This window comes from Colobus angolensis, unplaced genomic scaffold (genome assembly GCF_000951035.1).
Source record: "Colobus angolensis palliatus isolate OR3802 unplaced genomic scaffold, Cang.pa_1.0 Scaffold32, whole genome shotgun sequence".
NCBI classification, from domain to species: Eukaryota; Metazoa; Chordata; class Mammalia; order Primates; family Cercopithecidae; genus Colobus; species Colobus angolensis.
The window spans coordinates 2,243,807-2,264,667 of NW_012116488.1; the positions used below are offsets into that span (position 1 = coordinate 2,243,807).

Here is a 20,861-nt window from a genome sequence, read left to right on the forward strand (position 1 = left end):
GGAGCTTGCAGTGAGCTGAGATCTGGCCACTGCACTCCAGCCTGGGCGACAGAGTGAGACTCTGTCTCAAAAAAAAAAAAACAAAAAACATTCAGAATATCAGACCCACTTATAATTAACTAAAGGTACAAAAATTCCAATGGCAAAACACGGGTTTTAAAGCATCTGTTACTTTGGATTTATCACTACTGTTCTATTCTGTCAGCATGAAAACTGGAAAAGTAAAATAGTTTTGTTTTCCCAAAACAAAGTAATAGTGTTATCACCTAGGATACAGGTAAATTTTAATCTTTTCCCTTTTCTCATTCAGAATTTATATTAGTTTTTCCTCATATTGAGATATCTCTTATAGTTTATTTTCAAATTCTGCTTTTGAATCAGATTTGATGATTTCCTGCCCTTTCTCAAAGAGATCAAAGGATTCCTTTCTCTCTTTAGCTCCAAAACAGCTCAAAGCTAACCTGATGCCACAAAAAGCTGAAAAGACTCAACTTGAACCTACTGCTTTTTTTGCATTCTATCAGCAGCTAGAAATGTTGATTGCTAATAGATGTGATCTAGGTTGAACTATGAATGTTAGCCTAATTCACTTTCAATCATACATAAAAGAGCATCAAAGAATCAATATCACCAGCCCACCAAGAAAGAGGTAAGTAAAAAAGATGGAGCTGGAAATCTACTCTTTTTTCTCGGAAAAGAACAAGAGCTCAACCAAAAAATTAAAACATCATAAGCAGTAACTAGGATGGGCTTGGTAAAGGAAGCAGGAAGGGGAAAACCCATCTGGTGATGAATATGGAAAAGGGATCACACACAGTGTACTTTGTGTGTGGCATACCTTCCTTTTTGTCATAAATAGAAAAACTTTTTTTTACTTAGTCAAAGTAATGATGACTTATAAGCTCCTAGAAAGCACAGAAATTGAGGCCGAGCGCGATGGCTCAAGTCTGTAATCCCAGCGTTTTGGGAGGCTGAGGAGGTCAGATACTTGAGATCAAGAGTTCGAGACCAGCCTGGCCAACAGTGGTGAAACCCCATCTCTACTAAAATTACCAAAAAAAAAAATTAGCTGGGCGTGGTGGTGCACACTTGTAATCCCAGCTACTCGGAAGGCTGAGGCAGGAGAATCATTTGAACCTGGGAGGTGGAGGCTGCAGTGAGCTGAGATCATGCCACTGCACTCCAGCCTTGGTGACAGAGGGAGACTCCATCTCAAAAAACAAAAACAAGGAAACCACAGCATTTGAAACAGAAAAGTAGAAACACCAATATCATGCGTATCCTTCCAAGTCTAATGGAGTTCTCTTAGGCAAATACCATGGAAGAAGGGGTCAATTCTAAAGCACTCTAAATCAGTTTGCTAACTGTAAAAACACATACATACAAAACATCTTTTCTAGTGCAACTAATAGGCTCCACAAATAAAGACTTCAGAATTTCTGCAGGGAATTTACAATAAAAATTGGAGTAATTGCCTCAAGATTTAGGTTAGTAAGCTCTTGCTGGGTGACATCAGTCCCTTCCTCATAGTCAATAAGCGATCTTCACATACATGTTTGCAAGTCAGATTCACCTAAGCAGGAAGGAATGTAAATTGTATGAAGCAAAAAAATTTTACCTTTTAGGTGACCAATTTATAAAAATTAAGAGTACAGTTATGGAAAGAGCCAAACAGACTTTTTTCTAATAAAAATCTGAATTTCCTTTCATAGACCACACAATCAAATGATATTAGAATTGCAAAGAACTATGGAATTCATCAAGTATAATTTTTTTTTATAGCTTTAAAAACAGGATCAGAGAAGTTAAATGATAGCCAAAGTTGACTTTTACTTTGGTTTTAGTACATTTGAATTCAAAGTACCATTAGTATTTAAGCAACAGCAAAATATAAGCAACATTTATAAGAAACTTAGTAAGTCCTATCACTTACAAATGTAAACATCAGACTAAGCAAATCAAAGGAGACTTGAACTTTAATAGTCTGTCCATCTTGACAACCTTGTATATGAATAAAACAAAATATAAAGGTTCTGAGAGAAATGAGGCTACAACTCCATTTCAATGTAGACCGTGTGAGAATATAGAGTTAATTTAAAAGCAGCGAAGCACTGCTCCTGTCCTTCATCTAAATAAGGGGTTGGCAAATTATGGCCTCTAGTTACATCCGGCCTATCCCTGCTTTTGTAAATAAAGTTTTGTTGGAACACAGTCACGTTCAGTCATTTGGTACTGTCTACAGCTGCTACTTTTTTTTTTTTGAGATGGAGTCTCACTCTGTCACCCAGGCTGAAGTGCAACGGCGTGATCTTGGCTCACTACAACTTCGGTCTCCCAGGTTCAAGTGATTCTCCTGCCTCAGCCTCTCCAGTAGCTGGGATTACAGGCTCCTGCCATCATGCCCGGCTAATGTTTGTGTTTTTGTGGAGACAGGGTTTCACTATGTTAACCAGGCTGGTCTTGAAGTCCTGACCTCAAGCGATCCATCCACCTCGGCCTCCCAAAGTGCTGGGATTACAGGCATGAGCCACAGCACCCAGCCTACGACTGCTTCTAAGCTACAACAGGAGAGTTAAATAGTTGCGACAGAGACAGTGTGGTCCACAAAGCCTAAAATGTTCACTATCGGGCCCTTTACAGAAGTTTGCTGATTCCCAGTCTAGATAATAGCACAATATAATGACTGCAAATCTGAGTTTTGGGGTCAGAGGGTTTAGAGGGTTTGGGACTCTGAGTCTATGGCAGGTCTCCTACTTGAAAGGCAATTCTGGGACCTGCCTGGGCAATACAGCGAGACCCCGTTCTCCACAATAAGTGGGGGAAAAAAAAATAAAAAAAAAAGAAAGGCAATTCTGGGCAAGTTATTTAATCTTCCCATGTCTCAGTTGTCTTATTTTTTTAGCAAATGGGTATAACACAAGGTGGTTGTAAGATTTACATTAATGTTGGTAAAGTACTTATCTCAGTGTGTGGCATGGTCAATCAGTAACAGTAATTATTATTAATAAAGACAGGAGAGTTAAGTAACCTGTATGCTTAAAACCTGCTTATTAAAACCCATGTCTCTTTAAATAGCAGAGTAAAAACAAAGCAAGAAGTAAAGTTACCAATTAACAGTTTGAGTTACACTCGGTCGTGGTTTATGTCAGACAAAGCTAATAATGAATTTTGGGGTTCTGACACTCTGCTTGCTAAAAACTCTGAAATGGTTTTAATTAACGTAATCACAGGCATTTTTGAAAGGCTCTAGATTTTTAAGGCTCAACTGTAAAAAGGGAAGGTTAAGTATAAGACTAATGCTCCCACTACAAAGCTAGGAATAGACCCAAGGCTGCCTCCAGCACAGTGCCTCAGGTATGAAAAGCACTTCATACATTTTTGTTGAATTTAATGGTCAACCCCTGCCATCCAACAGGCCTTATAAGCATTTATGGAGGCAAACACTTGTTTGCTTCAGGGTTTAAGTGAGACAAATTATCAAATTAACAAAGTAAAGACACATTAATTCATACCTGTCTAAATTTAGCTCTTGCTTCTTTTTCCTTCATCCTGCCATGTGCAACCAAATAGTCAAATACTTCACCTACAGGTGAGAGAAATAAAAGTAAGTAGAAATCCTACTTCTGAGCATTAATTTTCCCATAAATTGATAATGTTTCACTTTTAGCAATGCTCTAATTTTTAAATATAGATATAAAGTTAGCCAGAAATATGTGGAATTTGAACTAAGCTGGCTTTAAGTTTAACTACAGGCATTTAAATTCACTAACAAAATCTTTAAGCTGGAGAAAAGCCTTAAAATTAAATTCTCTATGCTTAATTATAAAACTCTTATTTTAAAGAGCATTTTCAATAGGTTTTAATAAAAACTAAGCAATGAAAACAGAAAATTAAAATGGATGAAGTTATTTGTATTAGAAGAGGACATCCTCACTGCGGGATTATGACAAAGCATTTCCTGAATATATTCATTCATTCAACAAATATTTACTGAATGTCTACTAACTGCAAGGCACTGTTCTAGGTAGGCTCTGTGGAAATGCAGCAGTGAACACAAGATCCTTTTCCTCACAGAGTTTACATTCTAGTTGGGGGAGGGGGCAATAAATGAATAAACATATAGTGTATAAGACAGTAAGTGCTGTGGAGAAAAAGTAGAAGAGACAGACAAGTGAGCCTGTGCATGCACACACTTGTGTTTGCTGACTGCTTGAGGGTGTGGACAATGTAGTTATCTGGGGTAAGATTCTATAGAAGTAAGAGAAACAGCAAGAAGGCTGGAGAAATGTGAATGAGGGGAAGAGGGTAGTTCACGAGGCTAGGAAGAGTCCTGTAGGCTGTGGTGAGGACTCTGGCTCTACTATAAGTGAGACGAGAAGCAGAGATGAAATGACTGACCTCTTAAAAGGATCACTGGCTGCTAGCGGGGAAGAGGCTTCCAATGATGGGAAGGGACAGGAAGACCAACCGGGAGATCAGTACAATAATCAAACCAATCATGAAAGTGACAGGGACTAGAGTGGGAAGCACAGTGGTGGTGAGAAGTGGGAGCTCAGGATACAAGGAGGTGAAGCCAACAGAACTAGCTGATGCACACCTAGGTAGCAGTTTACACAATATTAATTCCTTGGGAAAGAAAGGTGACACTTCAAGGAATGTATTATTAGCACTGTCAAGTGCTTATCAAGGTAGAATAAAGAATCAACATCTCTGAAATCAATAAAGAAGAATACTAATTTAGAAAATTACATATAGGCCGGGTGCAGTGGCTCACGTCTGTAATCCCAGCACTTTGGGAGGCTGAGACGGGCGGATCACGAGGTCAGATCGAGACCATCCTGGCTAACACCATGAAACCCTGTCTCTACTAAAAAAATACAAAAAAATTAGCCAGGCGAGGTGGCGGGCGCCTGTAGTCCCAGCTACTGGGGAGGCTGAGGCAGGAGAATGGCGTGAACCCGGGAGGCGAAGCTTGCAGTGAGCCGAAATTGCACCACTGCATTCCAGCCTGGGCAACAGAGCAAGACTCCGTCTCAAAAAAAAAAAAAAATTAGATACAAAGTATTTTCGGGAAAGAAACATCTTTATTTCATACAAAAAAGGAATACATCCACCAGCTTAGTGAAAATATTAAACTATTTTGATACTTGAAAGTCATTATGAATTACACAATTATCTCTGACTTTGAAACTCTTATTAACCCTAACTCTGAAAGAACAAATTTTACATAATGAATGGTCATAAATATTTTCATGTTATTACTTGATTGCATAATGATCTTTTTTTCTGAGAGAGAGAAAGAGTTGTGCTGTCGCCCAGGCTGGAGTGCAGTGGCCCGATCTTGGCTCACTGCAACCTCTGCCTCCCATGTTCAAGCAATTCTCGTGCCTCAGCCTCCTGAGTAGCTGGGATTACAGGCGTGCATCACCACACCCGGCTAATTTTTGTATTTTTAGTAGAGATGGGGGTTTCACCACGTTGGCCAGGCTGGTCTCGAACTCCTGGCCTCAAGTGTCTTGGCCTCCCAAAGTGCTGGGATTACAGGCACGAGCCACCATGCCCAGCCTGTATAATGATCTTTTAAAAGGCACTACATACTGTTGAGTTTACACAACACAATTCACTTAACTATGATGAATTATGAAGTTAAACGTCAGCTCACTAAAGTGTCAGCATTTTCTATGCGAATGACCTTTCTATTTGCAGAAAAGCACACAATGTCAAAACAAGTGGTTAATAAGCAAAAACAACTAAACATGAGTGAATATCATATAGAAGAGTTTTTACTTAAAAAAATTAAAAGATTAAGCCCACCAACAGTTGTAGAATAACACAGATAAAATCCAAGTCTGTCAATATAATTTTGACAGATTTTTTTCTAAATTTAAATTCAATATAAACCTCTTAAAAGATTTCTGGAACCATATGTCACACTCATAATTACTAAATTATAATTCAGGAGTTCAACTTTTAAACCAGGAATTCAATCCAGATCTTTTTTTCCTTATTAAAAATGTATTAACATTCAGGTTAAGCAGCTGAACTGAAAAACACTTAAGGCTATTTATTAGAGATAAAAGAAGCAAGAAGCAAAGAGTGGCTCTCTTGCCTGGGCAGGGAACAGGTGGCTGGATGGAAGGACACTGACAGGCCAGTTCAGAAAGCCCTTAGTTCTAGTTCAGGTCCTGAAACAAACTAGCTATGGACCCCTTGGCAAAGAACAAACTTTCTGAGCTTCAGTTTCATCTGTAAAAATCAGACCGTTGCCCTATAATTTCTACAATTGTTTTCAATTCTAAAATTCTATGAGTCTACCAAATCAAAAGGCAGCAGGCTGGGGGGGTGGGGGAGATGCAATGGTGGAATGGGTGGCCAATTTAATAAAACTTTTCACAATGTCAAACACATCAACAATAAAACATATGTCCTGGAAATTGTTTTAATAAACAACAAAACACTGTTAAAGAGGCCAGGTGCTGTGGCTCACACCTGTAATTCCAGCAATCTGGGAGGCCAAGGCAGGTGGATCGCTTGAGGTCAGGAGTTCAAGACCAGCCTGGCCAATGTGGCAAAACCTCATCTCTACTTAAATTACAAAAATCAGCCGGGTGTGGTGTACGCCTGTAGTCCCAGCTACTCGGGAAGCTGAGGCAGGAGAATCGCTTGAACCCAGGAAGTAGAGGTTGCAGTGAGCCGACATGGCGCCATTGCACTCCAGCCTGGGCAACAGAGCGAGACCCTGTCGCAAATCAAACCAAACCAAACCAAACCAAACCAAACTAAACCAAACCCAAGGTAATACAGAACCACCACCTTGGATTAAATGATTAAATGCTGTTACAATGCTGCCAAGTGCACTGAGCCCTCAGAGGGGGTTCCTATGCTCACTGTGAAGCTCAGCTCAGCACATGTTACTTGCCAGGTCACATGGCCAATGAGGGCCACTGGCTGGATTCACTCCGTGTCTGTCTTTTCCAGAGCCCATCCTCTTTCTACTAAACCTGGATGCTTCTCAGATGTTTTTGTCTTGCCCCTATAGGAGTCATCTCTGTGACCTGGGTAGCTAAAACAGATGGGAACAGAAAGCCATGACCCACCAACAAACTAGAAATGCGATCTGTCAGAGCACTAGGGATCCAGGCCCAGGGTGCCCACAGTGAGACGTCCCAGACTCCATTTCCTCAGGGGTAAAAGGCCCATCACTCACTGCGTGGCCACAGCATGGAGTCGCTGTGAAGGTCAAAGGAGATCTGGTAAGAGAAAGCACCTTGTAGACTGTAGAGGCTGTACGAGAGGGCTATGAACATTACTCTGTGTTGTTTGCCCACAGAAAGTATTAGAACTCCATAAAGCTTTTTGGTCCTGAAATTAACCTTCCCCTCTTTCTACTACTCCTGAAGATTTGAAAATCCCAATGAAATTCCCACACTAGACATATATAAAGTATAAAATACACAGCTAATAATGAATTAGGAGTATAAAAAAGTGGCATCAGAGGTATGCGTACTACAACTCATTGTTTTCCACAACAGGTTTACAATCTTTTTATTTTCAATGGTAAACTCACTCAAATGAGACTATAATCCAACTTCCTATCTTCAGGTTTTGTAACACGGATCAAAGTGCTAATGATAAAACGACTACAGAGTTTAACAGAATGTGTACTCAGTAGTTTATAATTCATAAGTGCAGTCTAATTCTTATCCGTTGAGTATCTGCTGTGTACCAGGCAGTGTGCTAGAGGCAGGGAACACAAAAAGATGAACAAGAAAGTTTCTGCTCTTCACAGACACTGAAACTCACGTGTGGTCCCCAAACTACAAACCCAACCCAATCTCAACCATCAAATACAAATCATTATAAAAGATGGCAGCTATAAACACGCATTTGAGAAAATGTCTCTGTTTTTACAAAACTGTAGGCAAACAGTTACTAGTCATTAATCTTTAAGGAAGCTCTAGTGATGTGTACCGTAACCAGCACTTCTGGCCTTCGGGAAGATAGACACCAGCGACATGAAAATCTGGTAAAGAAAAGCATCCAAACTAGAGCAACCACAGCACACATCTGTTTCCAACAGACTAAGCATTCACACGTTTAAATAGCCACATACTCAAGACAAACAAAATGTGGAGCATGTGTCCTGCACACACAATGGAGTATTATTCGGCCTTAAAAAGGAATGAAATTCTGACACATGCTATGGCATGGATGAACTTTGAGGACACTATGCTGCATCAATCAGCCAGACACAAAAAGACAAATCCTGTATAATTCTACTTGTATGAGGTTCCAAGAGTAGTCAAATTCATAGAGACAGAAAGGAGAATCGTTGCCAGGGACTGGGAGAAGGAGAAATGGAGAGTTAGTGTTTAATGGGTGTAGAGTTTCGTGTTGGAAAATGAAAACGTTCTGGACACAGGTGGTGGTGAGGACAATGTGAATGTGCTAATACCACTGAACTGTACACCTGAAAATGACTATAATGATAAGTTTAAGTGATGTATGTTTTACCACAAAAAATATCCAGGTATTTAGACATCATCAATTAACAATGCTAATAGTGAAACACTTCATGGCAACCCCTAGAAGTGCTAAGAGTCCGCTTTTCTGACTCTCATCCTAGTGTACTATGGCTCTGGACATTAAATGAGACCTTAATGATGACCCATATGGGCAGTATGGTTGTGTATTTTTTTAAAAGGGAGAAAGAAAAAAACCCAATACATATATAAATGTTCTTACCTCCACTTGCATATTCCATGATTAGGTAGAGTGTTTTTTCAGTTTCAATGACTTCGAATAACTTCACTGGGGGAGAGGAGAGGATACAGAAGAAAAAGAGACAAACGTCTGTATGCACAAACCATGCACATATAAACTGTAACTATGAAAAGCAACCTTTTCCCTGTTAAAGATTTTAATAGCTGGCCCTCTAAAGAATGCTTTTAGGGAATGTTATCAAATATCACAACAACAGAAAAGAGACTATGAAAGCATGGAATTCCATAAAAACAAAGATTATTTCTGAGTGTTGTGTGACTTCCGTATGTGCTCAGCAGTCCAGCAAGGTGCACCTGAGCTCACTTCCTCTGTCGTCCTCACTGTCCTTCAGCACGTCTGTGTTGGCAGCTGCCCTCCCAGCACCCCAGGAAAAGTGGTCAGCCTGTAGCAACTGCTCAGTTCTACTCTGCTCCAACAAGTGCAAATCTAGTTGCTTATGATTATGGCTTTAAGGATGTAATTCTATTTGAGAACTTTATTGCTTGGGAAACTTATGACAACTTTCAAAGAACAAGGTTCCTTTGTTACTTTTCTGATGCCAAAGATGGAAAGAAGTAAGGGATTATACTGCAATTAATTGAGGGGGGGAAAACGCTTTTTTATAAGAATAATTTTCAGTAGGTCAGGGTGATTTTCCTAGAGCAGTATTTTGTTACAGATGGAAATATTTCTATTACTGCTAATTCATAAAACCTTAACACATCAATTAGAAATATATACATCTTTGGCTGGGTACGTTGGCTCATGCCTGTAATCCCAGCACTTTGGGAGGCTGACGCAGGTGGATCACTTCTGCTGAGGAGTTGGACACCAGCCTGGGCAACACGGCAAAATCCCCTCTCTACAAAAAAATGCCCAAAATTAGCTGGGTGTGGTGGCATGCGCCTGTAGTCCCAGTTACTCCGGAGACTGAGGGGCCTGAGCCAGGGTGGTGGAGGTTGCAGTGACCTGAGATCATGCCACCGTACTCCAGCCCGGACAACAGAGCAAGATTCCATATCCAAAAAAAAAAAAAAAAAAAGAAAAACAAAACAAAACAAAACACACACACACACATTTTAAAAATGAAACTGGAGTAAATCTCTGAAGTTATCAAATCACCATTGTGCATGTCTACTTTATTTTGTTAATATTTACTTTAAAATTAAGTGTACCCAAAAATGGGGGAGGGTATGCTAGTGTTTTATATTTCAGGCAATTTTCTGAGGCTTTAATAGAGTATTAGGCCAAACAAAGTGCCTAACATAGCAGCTGGTAAATGTTTGATGAACTGATGAATAAAGCTATCATACCATTCCCTAGACTCTGATATGTTCAGATTGTGAAGAAAAGCCACTTCAGAAAGTTAAGGCACATGTGTTGGTAAACCACATAAAAATTAAACCTTTCTAATCTTCCAATGAAAATTTGAGTCTTCTGGGAAAACTATTTTAATGCAATAGGAATTTTTTAAAATTTCAATTTATTATCAAAGATATGTTGTTTTAAGTACAAAACTCTAATCACGTCACAATTTAAGTAATTAAAAGACAAAATAAATACGTTTATGTTAGCTAGTTCTAAGCAGCAGTGATAAAGTTTTTTTGTTGGGGGTGGGAGGATAGGTGTGAAAAGTAGGAATTTGAAATCTAGAGTTGGCTAGCTAGCCCCAAAGGATTGAAATGAAAATCAAGGAAACAAGATTTTCTTCCCACTATTATATTCCTTGTGATTTTTTTCTTTAAATCCAACTATGAAGTTGTTCAGTGGTTTTTTCTTCAATCATACTTATTGATTCTAAGTTTTTTTTCACATTTTAATTAATATCCCTGATATCAGGATGAAGGCTTGCTAGCATTTCTCTTAGTAATCTATGAAACAAGGAAACAAGGGCACCTTTAAAGTAATGGTGGCTTAGATCTGATGAACTAGGGCACACGCCTTTTGTTAAAAAAGCAGTTCCCTGTAAAAGCTTCTTGCTTCCTGTGGTGGTTGTTACTCTTCTAGTCCTGTGCCTGATGCGTTCTTGACAGGCTATCCTTGATACTAAACATCAACCCTTTCGTTTCCTAAAACTGATGTTGATAGTAAACTGATTATGGGCTGTCTCAAGAGTGATTTCATTCTTGAAATATTATTTTTAGATTGTATGAGCTATCACTATACAAAAAAGCAGTTATGTAATTTTTTTAAAGCCCTATTACAATGTATATGGGATCAAGAGTTTTCATTGGGATGTATACAGAGCAGGGTCAGTAGTAAGTCATTTGCTTATTCTCTTCTTGTTCCTACAATTACTGTAAGGGTAGGACCATATCCCTTCCTCATCTTTAAACACACCTACCAGCACCTGGCACAGAGTTGTGCACACAGAGGACACAGAAAACAAATCTTTGATTTATAAAATAATTCCTATCAGAATTCCATTAGATAGCAAGTATTCCATCTTTTAAATATGATTCCGTATATAAGTATTTTCTTAGGACAAACAGCAAAAAGCATTGGACCTTTAAAATATTCTTTTTACAAATTTTAAAGTTTATTATTATTATTGTTACTTTTTTTTTCTTCTGTAGAGACGGGGTCTCACTCTGTTGCTTAGGCTGGTCTTGAGCTCCTGACCTCGAGCAATCCTCCTGCCTTGGCTTCCTAAAGTGCTGGGATTACAGGCATGAGCCACTGTGCCCAGACCCTTTGAAAATATTAATTCTGACTTCCTATAATTCCCTTCTATCTACTCATGCAATACAATTATATTTTCAATATACTTAAAAATTAGAAAATTACAATCAGATTACAGACGTTTCTACTACATTAAAGCTTTAAATTCAACGTTTAATACCTAAGCTTTTAACCTGTCTTCAGTAATTTCAAAAAGCTAAAACAAATGATCAACAACTTGTATATATATTTTACTAGAATTGTACTCTACCATTTCTAGAATATGTGTTTAGCTTTATGACATAATTTCAAGAATGTATTTAGACCCAAAAGTATTTATAAAAGCAGAAAGTACCTATATTGGGATGATTTAAAATCTTCATTATTCTTACTTCTCTGAAGAGCTAAAAAAAAAAAACAAAACACATAATCCCCCCAACACAAGTTATTAAACATTATATTCCACTGTTGTAATATAAATTTAAATTTTTCTCTTAGATAACAGATTCATTGCTAATGTTTATTATTCCATATCTAAGACTAATATGAAAGTCCAGAATATCTCTGAAGTAGTTTTAATAAACTACTACCAAATAGTATTCCCAAATGTTTCCATTTATTAAAAACAGCAGAGGTCTCAAAGGGGGATGGTAACACACTCTGAATTTTACAATGCTATCTTGAAAACGTAAGATCAGACTTAGGTAGGAATAATTTCTGTGATTAAACTTAGTCTGATTCAGTATCTTCCCAGGGCTCCCAACTCTGTGAATCAAAACCTGTATGGTTCCAGTGAAATACATCCTGAGCCTATTAAACTGATTAATTCAAAATAATTCTATTAGAAGACTATGAACAAAACCACCTTGGGAAATCCTCACTGGAGAATATAGGTAATTTAGCATGGAGGTTGTGGTGACTATTACATTAGTGACCCTCATGAGTCATGCCTTACAGGTTCACGTTTTGTGGAGTGCCCCTTTTATACTGACATTAGACCTGGCCATGTAACCTGCTTTGGCCAGTGGGACCTTAGCAAACTGAAGCAAGCAGAGGCTGGATAAAATGCTTGGGCATCATGGCTTGCTCTCTTGGAGCACTGTGAAGGAGCTGGTCTGGCCTCTTTGGGGATGAAGGGTAGTTATTTAAAGAGACAGACTCTCTGTTGTGACTGCATCCAGCCCCTGCCAACCCACCAGCTGAATTCAGCCACACAGGTGAACTCAGGTGAGACCTTAAGAAAAACCAGCCGAGTGTAGTGGCTCACGCCTGTAATCCCAGCACTTTGGAAGACCAAGGTGGGTGGATCACTTGAGCTCAGGCGTTTGAGACCAGCCGGGGCAACATGGTGAAACCCTGTCTCTACTAAAAATATAGAAATGAGCTGGGCGCAGTAGCATGTGTCTGTAGTTCCAGCTACTCGGGAGGCTGAGGCAAGAGAATCACTTGAGCCTGGGAAGTGGAGGTTGCAGTGAGCTGATGGCACCACTGCATTCCAGCCTGGGCGACAAAGCGAGACCCTGTCTCAAAAAAAACAAACAGAAAACCGTCCAACCAAGACCAGCAGAGCTTCCTAGTCATTCCACAGAATAAGGAGAAATATTAAATTGCTGTTGTATAAATACATGTTGTGAATTCAGAGCAGGTTCTTATCATTATGGCCTGGGTTAATACAACCCCAAAAAACAACAGGATTTTAGAGACCATCCTATTCAACCCTATTGCAAACAAGAGGAAATCAGGAAAAGAAAGAAAAAGATCTTCTAAGGTCCTGCTATCCTTCTGTGGGGAATGTGTCTGGAATCCGGCCTCCTAACACCCAGGATACTACAATCTTCAGGAGGCAAGAGCTGGGAAAAACCTTGGAAGAGGAGGAGCAGTGGCCTATGTGGAAAGGAAGCTAGTGAGAAATCACAGGACTCTCACCGTACTTCTCCTTGTCCACTGTGTCTAATCTAAAATTGAATTAGCAGCTAAGAGGAGATGGACATGGACCAGATTTTTTTAAAATTTATTTTTATTTTTTGAGACAGGGTCTCGCTCTGTTGCCCAGGTTGGAGTGTAGTGGTGTGATCACAGTTCACCTGTAGCCTTGACCTCCTGGGCTCAATCAATCCTCCCCCTCAGCCTTCCAAAGTGCTAGGATCACAGGTGTGGGCCACCGTGCCCAGCCCATGGACAGGATTTGACATATAACCTTAAGCTCAGAATTTAAAAACAGGTAATCAGATAAATAATCTTTCCTATCTAAAATACTGTCTCATTTTTGAAGGGAGGAGCATTTTTATCTCCAACATAAATATCTCCCTTTGCTACTGTGGTAATTCCTACATTTTATGTTCTGAGACGAGAAGACAGTCACCCAAATTCCTGACAACCATTCAGGCCTGAGTTCTTTTTTAGCTCTCCTCTGTTAAACTAACACAGAAATCTTGTTTTCCAACCCATTATAGTTGAATTGGTAGCTAGAATTCCAATCTCCCAATTACTTCCCAACTGCTAACTTAGAACACCTCCTACAGGTTGCAGTGAGCTGAGATCACGCCACTGCACTCCAGCCTGGGTGACAGAGCAAGATTCCATATCCAAAAAAAAAAAAAAAAAAGACAACGATCTCCACTTTGGATGCCATATTAATATGGCTCAGGATACTGCACTGAGAATGAAATCCTGAGCATGGCCATGCCATCCCTGCATCCTGCAGCTTCTGCATACCCCTCAAAGGTATGTTCTAGTCACCCCAACTCTTTTAGTTACTAGAACATACTAAGTTTGTTTGTTTGTTTATTTTTGAGATGGAGTCCTACTCTGATGCCTATGCTGGAATGCAGTGGTGCAATATCGGCTCGCTGCAACCTCTGCCTCCCAGGTTCAAGGGATTCTTTCGTCTCAGCCTCCCGAATAGCTGGGATTATACGTCCCACCACATCTGGCTAATTTTTGTATTTTTAGCAGAGATGGGGTTTCGCCATGTTGGCCAGGCTGGTCTCGAACTCCTGACCTCAGGTGATCTGTCCGTCTGGGCCTCCAAAGTGATGGGATTACAGGTGTGAGCCACCGCGCCTGGCCACAGAACATACTAAATTCCTTTAAATGTCTTCTCCCTTTTCTTCCTTTAAGTCTCAGGCAGATTCTCTGAAAACGTATCTAAGTAGGTCTCCTTGTTTTTGCATAATAGCCATCTGTCCACTTCTTTCCTGGGATGTCTTTCAAGTTATGAAGACACATTTCTGTGCACCTGTTTATTATCCCTGTGTCACCCACAGGGAGCATGCCTGTCTCCTTTCACTACTGGTATACCTGAAACTAAGCCTGGCACACAACTCAAATGCATTTGTTTGATAAATGCCTGCATGAAAGCACTAACTACCAACAACTGTGGTTTGAGCCAGCCTCAGCATTCTAATGACCACACAGCTGTTAAATCCTCAGCAGCACAATGCTGTTACAGAGCTGTCACAGTTCTGATGACAGGGGAGCAGCTCAAATGAAGGCAATCATTTTTAAGTCCCTACTAACAGTACAGTAGAAATGAAACAAAGTGAATTAGAGCCAAAAAGCAGGAAAAAGATAGACTATTACAGGAATTCAAAAGATTTGGCTTTAAGTTGCTAAGTTCTGGAGGAATTTGTTAGGCAGCAGTGGATAACTAATATTCTGCAGATACCATGTTAAAATGTGAGAACCCCTGAATTACAGCAGAGGTCATAACACGGATGCAGCGTGAAAACAAAAAGGACAGGTAAATGGGACCAGATAGAGAGATGACTAGTACAAATTTAATTCCGAGCGAGGTGGTGGCGGGATATTAGCCCAAATAACTTTACGTATTCACCTCTCTATTGGAATTATGTATTAGGTAGACACTGGCAGGCAGCAAACGTGTAAATAAGCTTTATGCTAAGTTAAACAAGGAGGACAGGGAGGAAGCTGGAAGCTAACAGTTATCTAGTGCCTGCTGTGTCTGAAGCACAGAGCCAGATGCTTCACATCTACAATCTTATCTAAGCTTCATTTTCACAACTCTATCAGTTGACTATGATCATCTCCAATACACAGAGAAAGACGCCTGGGACAGGTTAGGAAACTTGTCCAAAGACTCAACTAATATATGCTGGAGCCAGGATTCTCACTTTGGGTTGCCTGACTCCAAAGCCTACGCTCATCTCAGGATTCCACACTGCTACCTTAGAAATTTAACTACAAAATCAACAACTTATAAGCTGCTGATATAGAAAAGTCCAGAGCAACAGGTGGGTATGGGCACAGAGCTTTTTACGAAGTTGACAATCTGCATACAAGTGAGATAAAAATGCCAGAGACTTCATAATCTCTGAATCTGATGACCAAAGATAGTTAAATCTGGATAGGAATAATTTACTGAAAGGCAAATGTGAACTTTAAGGAAAGTCCCTCTAAGGACTATACGAGAAAATTTTTAAAGTTTTGTAATGTAAAAGGCCATTTAAATAAGAGAAACTAACCTTATTTCTATTATTATTATTATTATTATTTTTGAGACAGAGTCTCGCTCTGTTGCCCAGGCTGGAGTGCAGTGGCACCATCTCGGCTCACTGCAAGCTCCGCCTCCCAGGTTCATGCCATTCTCCTGCCTCAGCCTCCTGAGTAGCTGGGACTACAGGCGCCTGCCACCACGCCCGGCTAATTTTTGTATTTTTAGTAGAGACGGGGTTTCACCGTGTTAGCCAGGATGGTCTCGATCTCCTGACCTCATGATCTGCCCTCCTCGGCCTCCCAAAGTGCTAGGATTACAGGCGTGAGCCACCGCCCAGCCTATTTCTACTATCTTAATACAACTTATTTCTCCACATTCCCTTTTCAATCTTAAATACATGTTAGTTGGGAAAAAAAATTAAATTACATAGAAACGTATAAATTGAAAGAATTCTCTCCTTACTGATCAATCTATATCCTCCACACATTTTCACATCTATACATCCTCTATGGAATTGGTACACAAGAGGAGAATAAACACCTCTGAAGGCAAAGATTTGAAATCCTGGCAACGGGGATATCAAGGACACTAAATCTATATATAGTATCAGAGCAGTGAAGAAACATGTCCCAATAGCCAGGACCTGGGGGTTGTCAAGGATTACCATTTGACAAGTAGAAAAAGAGAGAGAGAGAGACAGAGAATTTTAGTCTCTAGTTAAAAAAAAAAAAAAGACAATTTTACCAACCAATACGAAAGTAAAATGAATATGTGAAAGAAAACACGGGGGTTACAAGACATAAAACTGATCTAAACCATCACAATGAAGGTGTTCAGGCTCCCTTCTCCAGATACACAAGTATGTGACGGGAGACCAGGCCACCTAAGTCACTCCCTCATCACTCTACAGAAACTGTCCCTTTGCCTCAACTACTAGAGCACCTAAACGGAAGAATGCATCAAAGACCCTCTCACACAAACCAAGACAGAGAGGCTGGCAAAGTTCATGAGAAGGAATTTTCAAGAAAATGCATTTGTGTAAAAAAGCAAAAAAAAAAAAAAAAAAAAAAAAATTGCTTCTTAATATACAGAGTATCTCCGGAAGGACTCAAAGGAACTGATGTCACTGGTTGCCACAGGCTGGTCTGGTCTCCCAAGTGCTAGGCAGGTAACCTATTTTAAAGACGACCCCTTCCCCAAATGCTCTAAGTATCAAAGACGACTTCCACTGTGACCGATGGGTATCTCCTCCCTCTCTTGGGGCTCTTCCTGAGAACGCCCCAGTACCCAATTCCTGGACTCTTTTCCCCTCCTTTTTAATTCCTTTACCATCATTTAGTGAATCTTCAGGGAAATAAAGATAAATGTATCAGTATTTAGTCCTATATGCTAATATTTTTAATTCCCAATTTTAGAATGGAAATTGTAAGTGAAACCAAACTATAGTTTTCTTTCCTGTTTCCAATATATTTCAATAGCAATGCTTCTGAATTTGGGAAAAGAATTTGAAAGTTCCTCTTCTTAAGTTCTGGAACAGCTGAACAGAGGCAGAGTATGTACTCACAGTAGATCTCAAAGAATTCAATCATGAATTCCAGGTTTGACAATATTTTAACCACTTTTTCAACTTCTGTTGTTGCTGATGTATATCGATTCTTTTCTAGAATTAATTTTGGTAAGTCTTGTTTTCCTAGAAAATTACCAATTTCTTTGGACATTCTAACATTTTTCAGAGTTGTAGAAAAGGTTCCTTTATAATAAGTGAAATTCTTCAGTATCTGGTATTTCCCCCTCATTTGTCTGTGTTTTCTCTCCCTTCCCCCTGGCAACACCTAGTAGCTTATCTATTTCATTGCCTCTCTTCTCACTTCCTGGGGGAAAAATAAAACCCACCAAAGTTTTGGATTTACCATTTCTACTGTTTTCAAATTCATTATTTTCTGCCTTTAGCTTTACTAACTCCTTACATTATTATTTATTCCTGAGATTTATTTTGTTCTCTTTTCTAAACTATTAATTTAATGTTTAATGCATTCCTTGTCATTCTTGTTTAATAATGTGTTTCAGGGTACAAATTTCCCCGAGCACCAAAAAGCAGTGTAACATAGGTTCTGACACACAGCCATTATCATTAATTTCTAGATACACTGCAATTTTTGTTTGTAATTTTCTTTGATCCAAGAATTTTATAGGTTCCACATGTCTGTATATTTTGTTTGCTTCTATTTTTATTGCTCTACATTAGAACTATAGCCTAGAAAGATGTTAAGTCTGGTTTATTCAAATGTTATGTATTGCCCAACTCTGAGAAAATAATTTACCTCATAGTCATCACACACTGGAATAGTTATGACAATAATATCCTAGCACATAGCTGTTACGTATCCTGAAAAAGGGATTAAAACAGCTATATATGGGCTAATGGAGGTGCTGTATTTTTTTTTTTTTTTTTTGAGAGGGAGTCTCGTTCTGTCGCCCAGGCTAGAATGCAGTGGCGCAACATCCGCTCACTGCAAGCTCCAACCCCCCGGGGTTCACGCCATTCTCCTGCCTCAGCCTCCCGAGTAGCTGGGACTACAGGAGCCCGCCACCACGCCTGGCTAATTTTTTTGTATTTTTAGTAGAGACGGGGTTTCACCGTGTTCGCCAGGATGGTCTTGATCTCCTGACCTCGTGATCTGCTCGCCTTGGCCTCCCAAAGTGCTGGGATTACAGGCCTCAAGTGAGCCACGGTGCCTGGCCATGGAAGTGCTGTATATTAAGATATGTACCTAATTTTTTCCCTACTTATTGTGTAATGAATGGCCTAAGAGAGTTAAGTGATGACGTCTTCTCTGTCATGCCTGTGTTTCTATTAATTTAGCTCAGATTTTCACCTATGTATTTTGGGGTTCTGGTAATCATTTGGTGTCCTATCATTAAAAATAAAATTTAAAAATATAAAAATAAAATAAAAATAATTGCCTTTCAAATGGCAATTGGTAAGTGAACTAGAACAACCACTTCTGAAGAACAAAGTGTGTGATTAGACCTGAAGACTCTGTCCATGATGCAGATCAGTAAAGAAAGGAGAGGTGAGGCAGCAAGTGATTATATATACGAAAAACCATGAAACCGGATCCCTACCTCGTAACCCATGACTGCTGCTGGCTTAAAGATTACTTTAAACACTTGAAAACAACAGAGAAAAATATTTTTATGACCCCAGCTAGAGAAGAATTTCTTAAGGAAGACACAAAAAGAGCCGGGCATGGGGGCTCATGCCTGTAATCCCAGCACTTTGGGAGGCCGAGGCAGGCAGATCACAAGGTCAGGAGATCCTGGCTAACATGGTGAAACTCCGTCTCCACTAAAAATACAAAAAAAAAATTAGCTGGGCGCGGTGGCGGGCGCCTGTAGTTTCAGCTACTTGAGAGGCTGAGGCAGGAGAATAGCATGAACCCGGGAGGCAGAGCTTGCAGTGAGCCGAGATCGTGCCACCGCACTCCAGCCTGGGTGACAGAGCGAGACTCCGTCTCCAAAACAACAACAACAACAACAAAAAGACACAAAAAGTACAAAGCATACAAAAAAAAAGGACTGGTAAATTCAACTGCTTTAAAATTAGGAGCCTCTGCTATTCACTGAGAGACAATATCAAGAGAGTGAAGAAATACCATCAAGTAGAAGGTATGTGCCACATACACAATCGAATCCATGATATATAATGATATCCTAAAATAACTAAGAAAAAAATCCACTAGAAATTAAACAAAAGATGAATAGGTACTTCACAGAAGAACCAAAAAAGCCTAAATATAAAAAGATGCATGACTTCATCAGTAATCAGGAAAATGTTACATTAAAACCACAATGAGATTTTTCTTTTTTTTTTTTTAGCAGACTGGAGTGTGGTGGTGCGATCACAGCTCACTGCAGCTGTAAACTCCTGGGCTTAATCAATCCTTAGCCTCCCAAATATCTGAGACCACAGCTACATGCCACCATGCCCAGATAATTTAAAAAAAAAAAAAATCTTTTTGTAGATACAGAGTCTTGCTCTGTTGCCCAGGCTGGTCTCGAACTCCTGGCTTTGAAAGATCTTCCCATCTAAGGCTCCCAAAGTGCTGGGATTTCAGGAACAAGCCACCATGCCTGGCTATATCACTTTTATATTTACCAAACTGATGACACAATTTTTTTGTTTTTTGTTTTTTTAGACGGAGACTCACTCTGTCGCCAGGCTGGAGTGCAGTGGCGCGATCTGGGCTCACTGCAACCTCCACCTCCTGGGTTCAAGCGATTCTCCTGTGATGGCACAAATTTTAAAAAATCAGAGAAAATCAAATTTTGATGAGGATGCTACATTACTTATGTTCTCTTACGCGCTTCTGATGGAAATATAAATTAGCACACCTGCTCTGAGAATAATTTGGCCTTTTCTAATGAAGAAGGAGGATGTGTAGACAGACTCTGTGATACCAGAATTCTAAGTATATATATTTAAGAAACTCTTCACAAGTGTGCCAGGATACACACAGGACAATTCACAGCAGTCATGTTTGCAATACAAAAAGCAATCCAAACGTCTCTGAATCACAGAATAAATACAGAGTGGTATATTCACATAACGGGATATTATATATTCTTGAAAATGGACATAGGAGTGAAGGTGAATTACAGCAAAATACATCAACATGGAACACACGTAGGTAAAAGAAAGCAAAGCGGCCGGGCGCGGTGGCTCACAACCGTAATCCCAGCACTCTGGGAGGCTGAGGCGGGCGGATCCCTTGAGGTCAGGAGTTCGGCACCAGCCTGGCCAACACGGTGAAACCGTCTCTACTAAAAACACAAAGATTAGCCGGGTGTGGTGGTGCATGCCTGTAATCCCAGATACGTGGGAGGCTGAGGCAGGAGAATCACTTGAATCCAGGAGGCCGAGGATGCAGTAACCTGAGATCCCACCACTGCACTCCAGCCTGGGTAACGAGCGAAACTC

The 20,861-nt window shown here is 39.9% G+C and overlaps 1 protein-coding gene across 1 annotated transcript in view; it reads right to left on the minus strand.

Moving 5' to 3' along the window:
* MARK3 (MAP/microtubule affinity-regulating kinase 3) overlaps window positions 1-20,861 on the minus strand; it is a 138,121-nt gene that overhangs the window by 51,084 nt on the left and 66,176 nt on the right. The window contains 3 exon segments of the mRNA XM_011951424.1: window positions 3,513-3,583; window positions 8,746-8,811; window positions 11,780-11,828. Of these exon segments, the coding sequence (XP_011806814.1) occupies window positions 3,513-3,583; window positions 8,746-8,811; window positions 11,780-11,828 (186 nt within the window).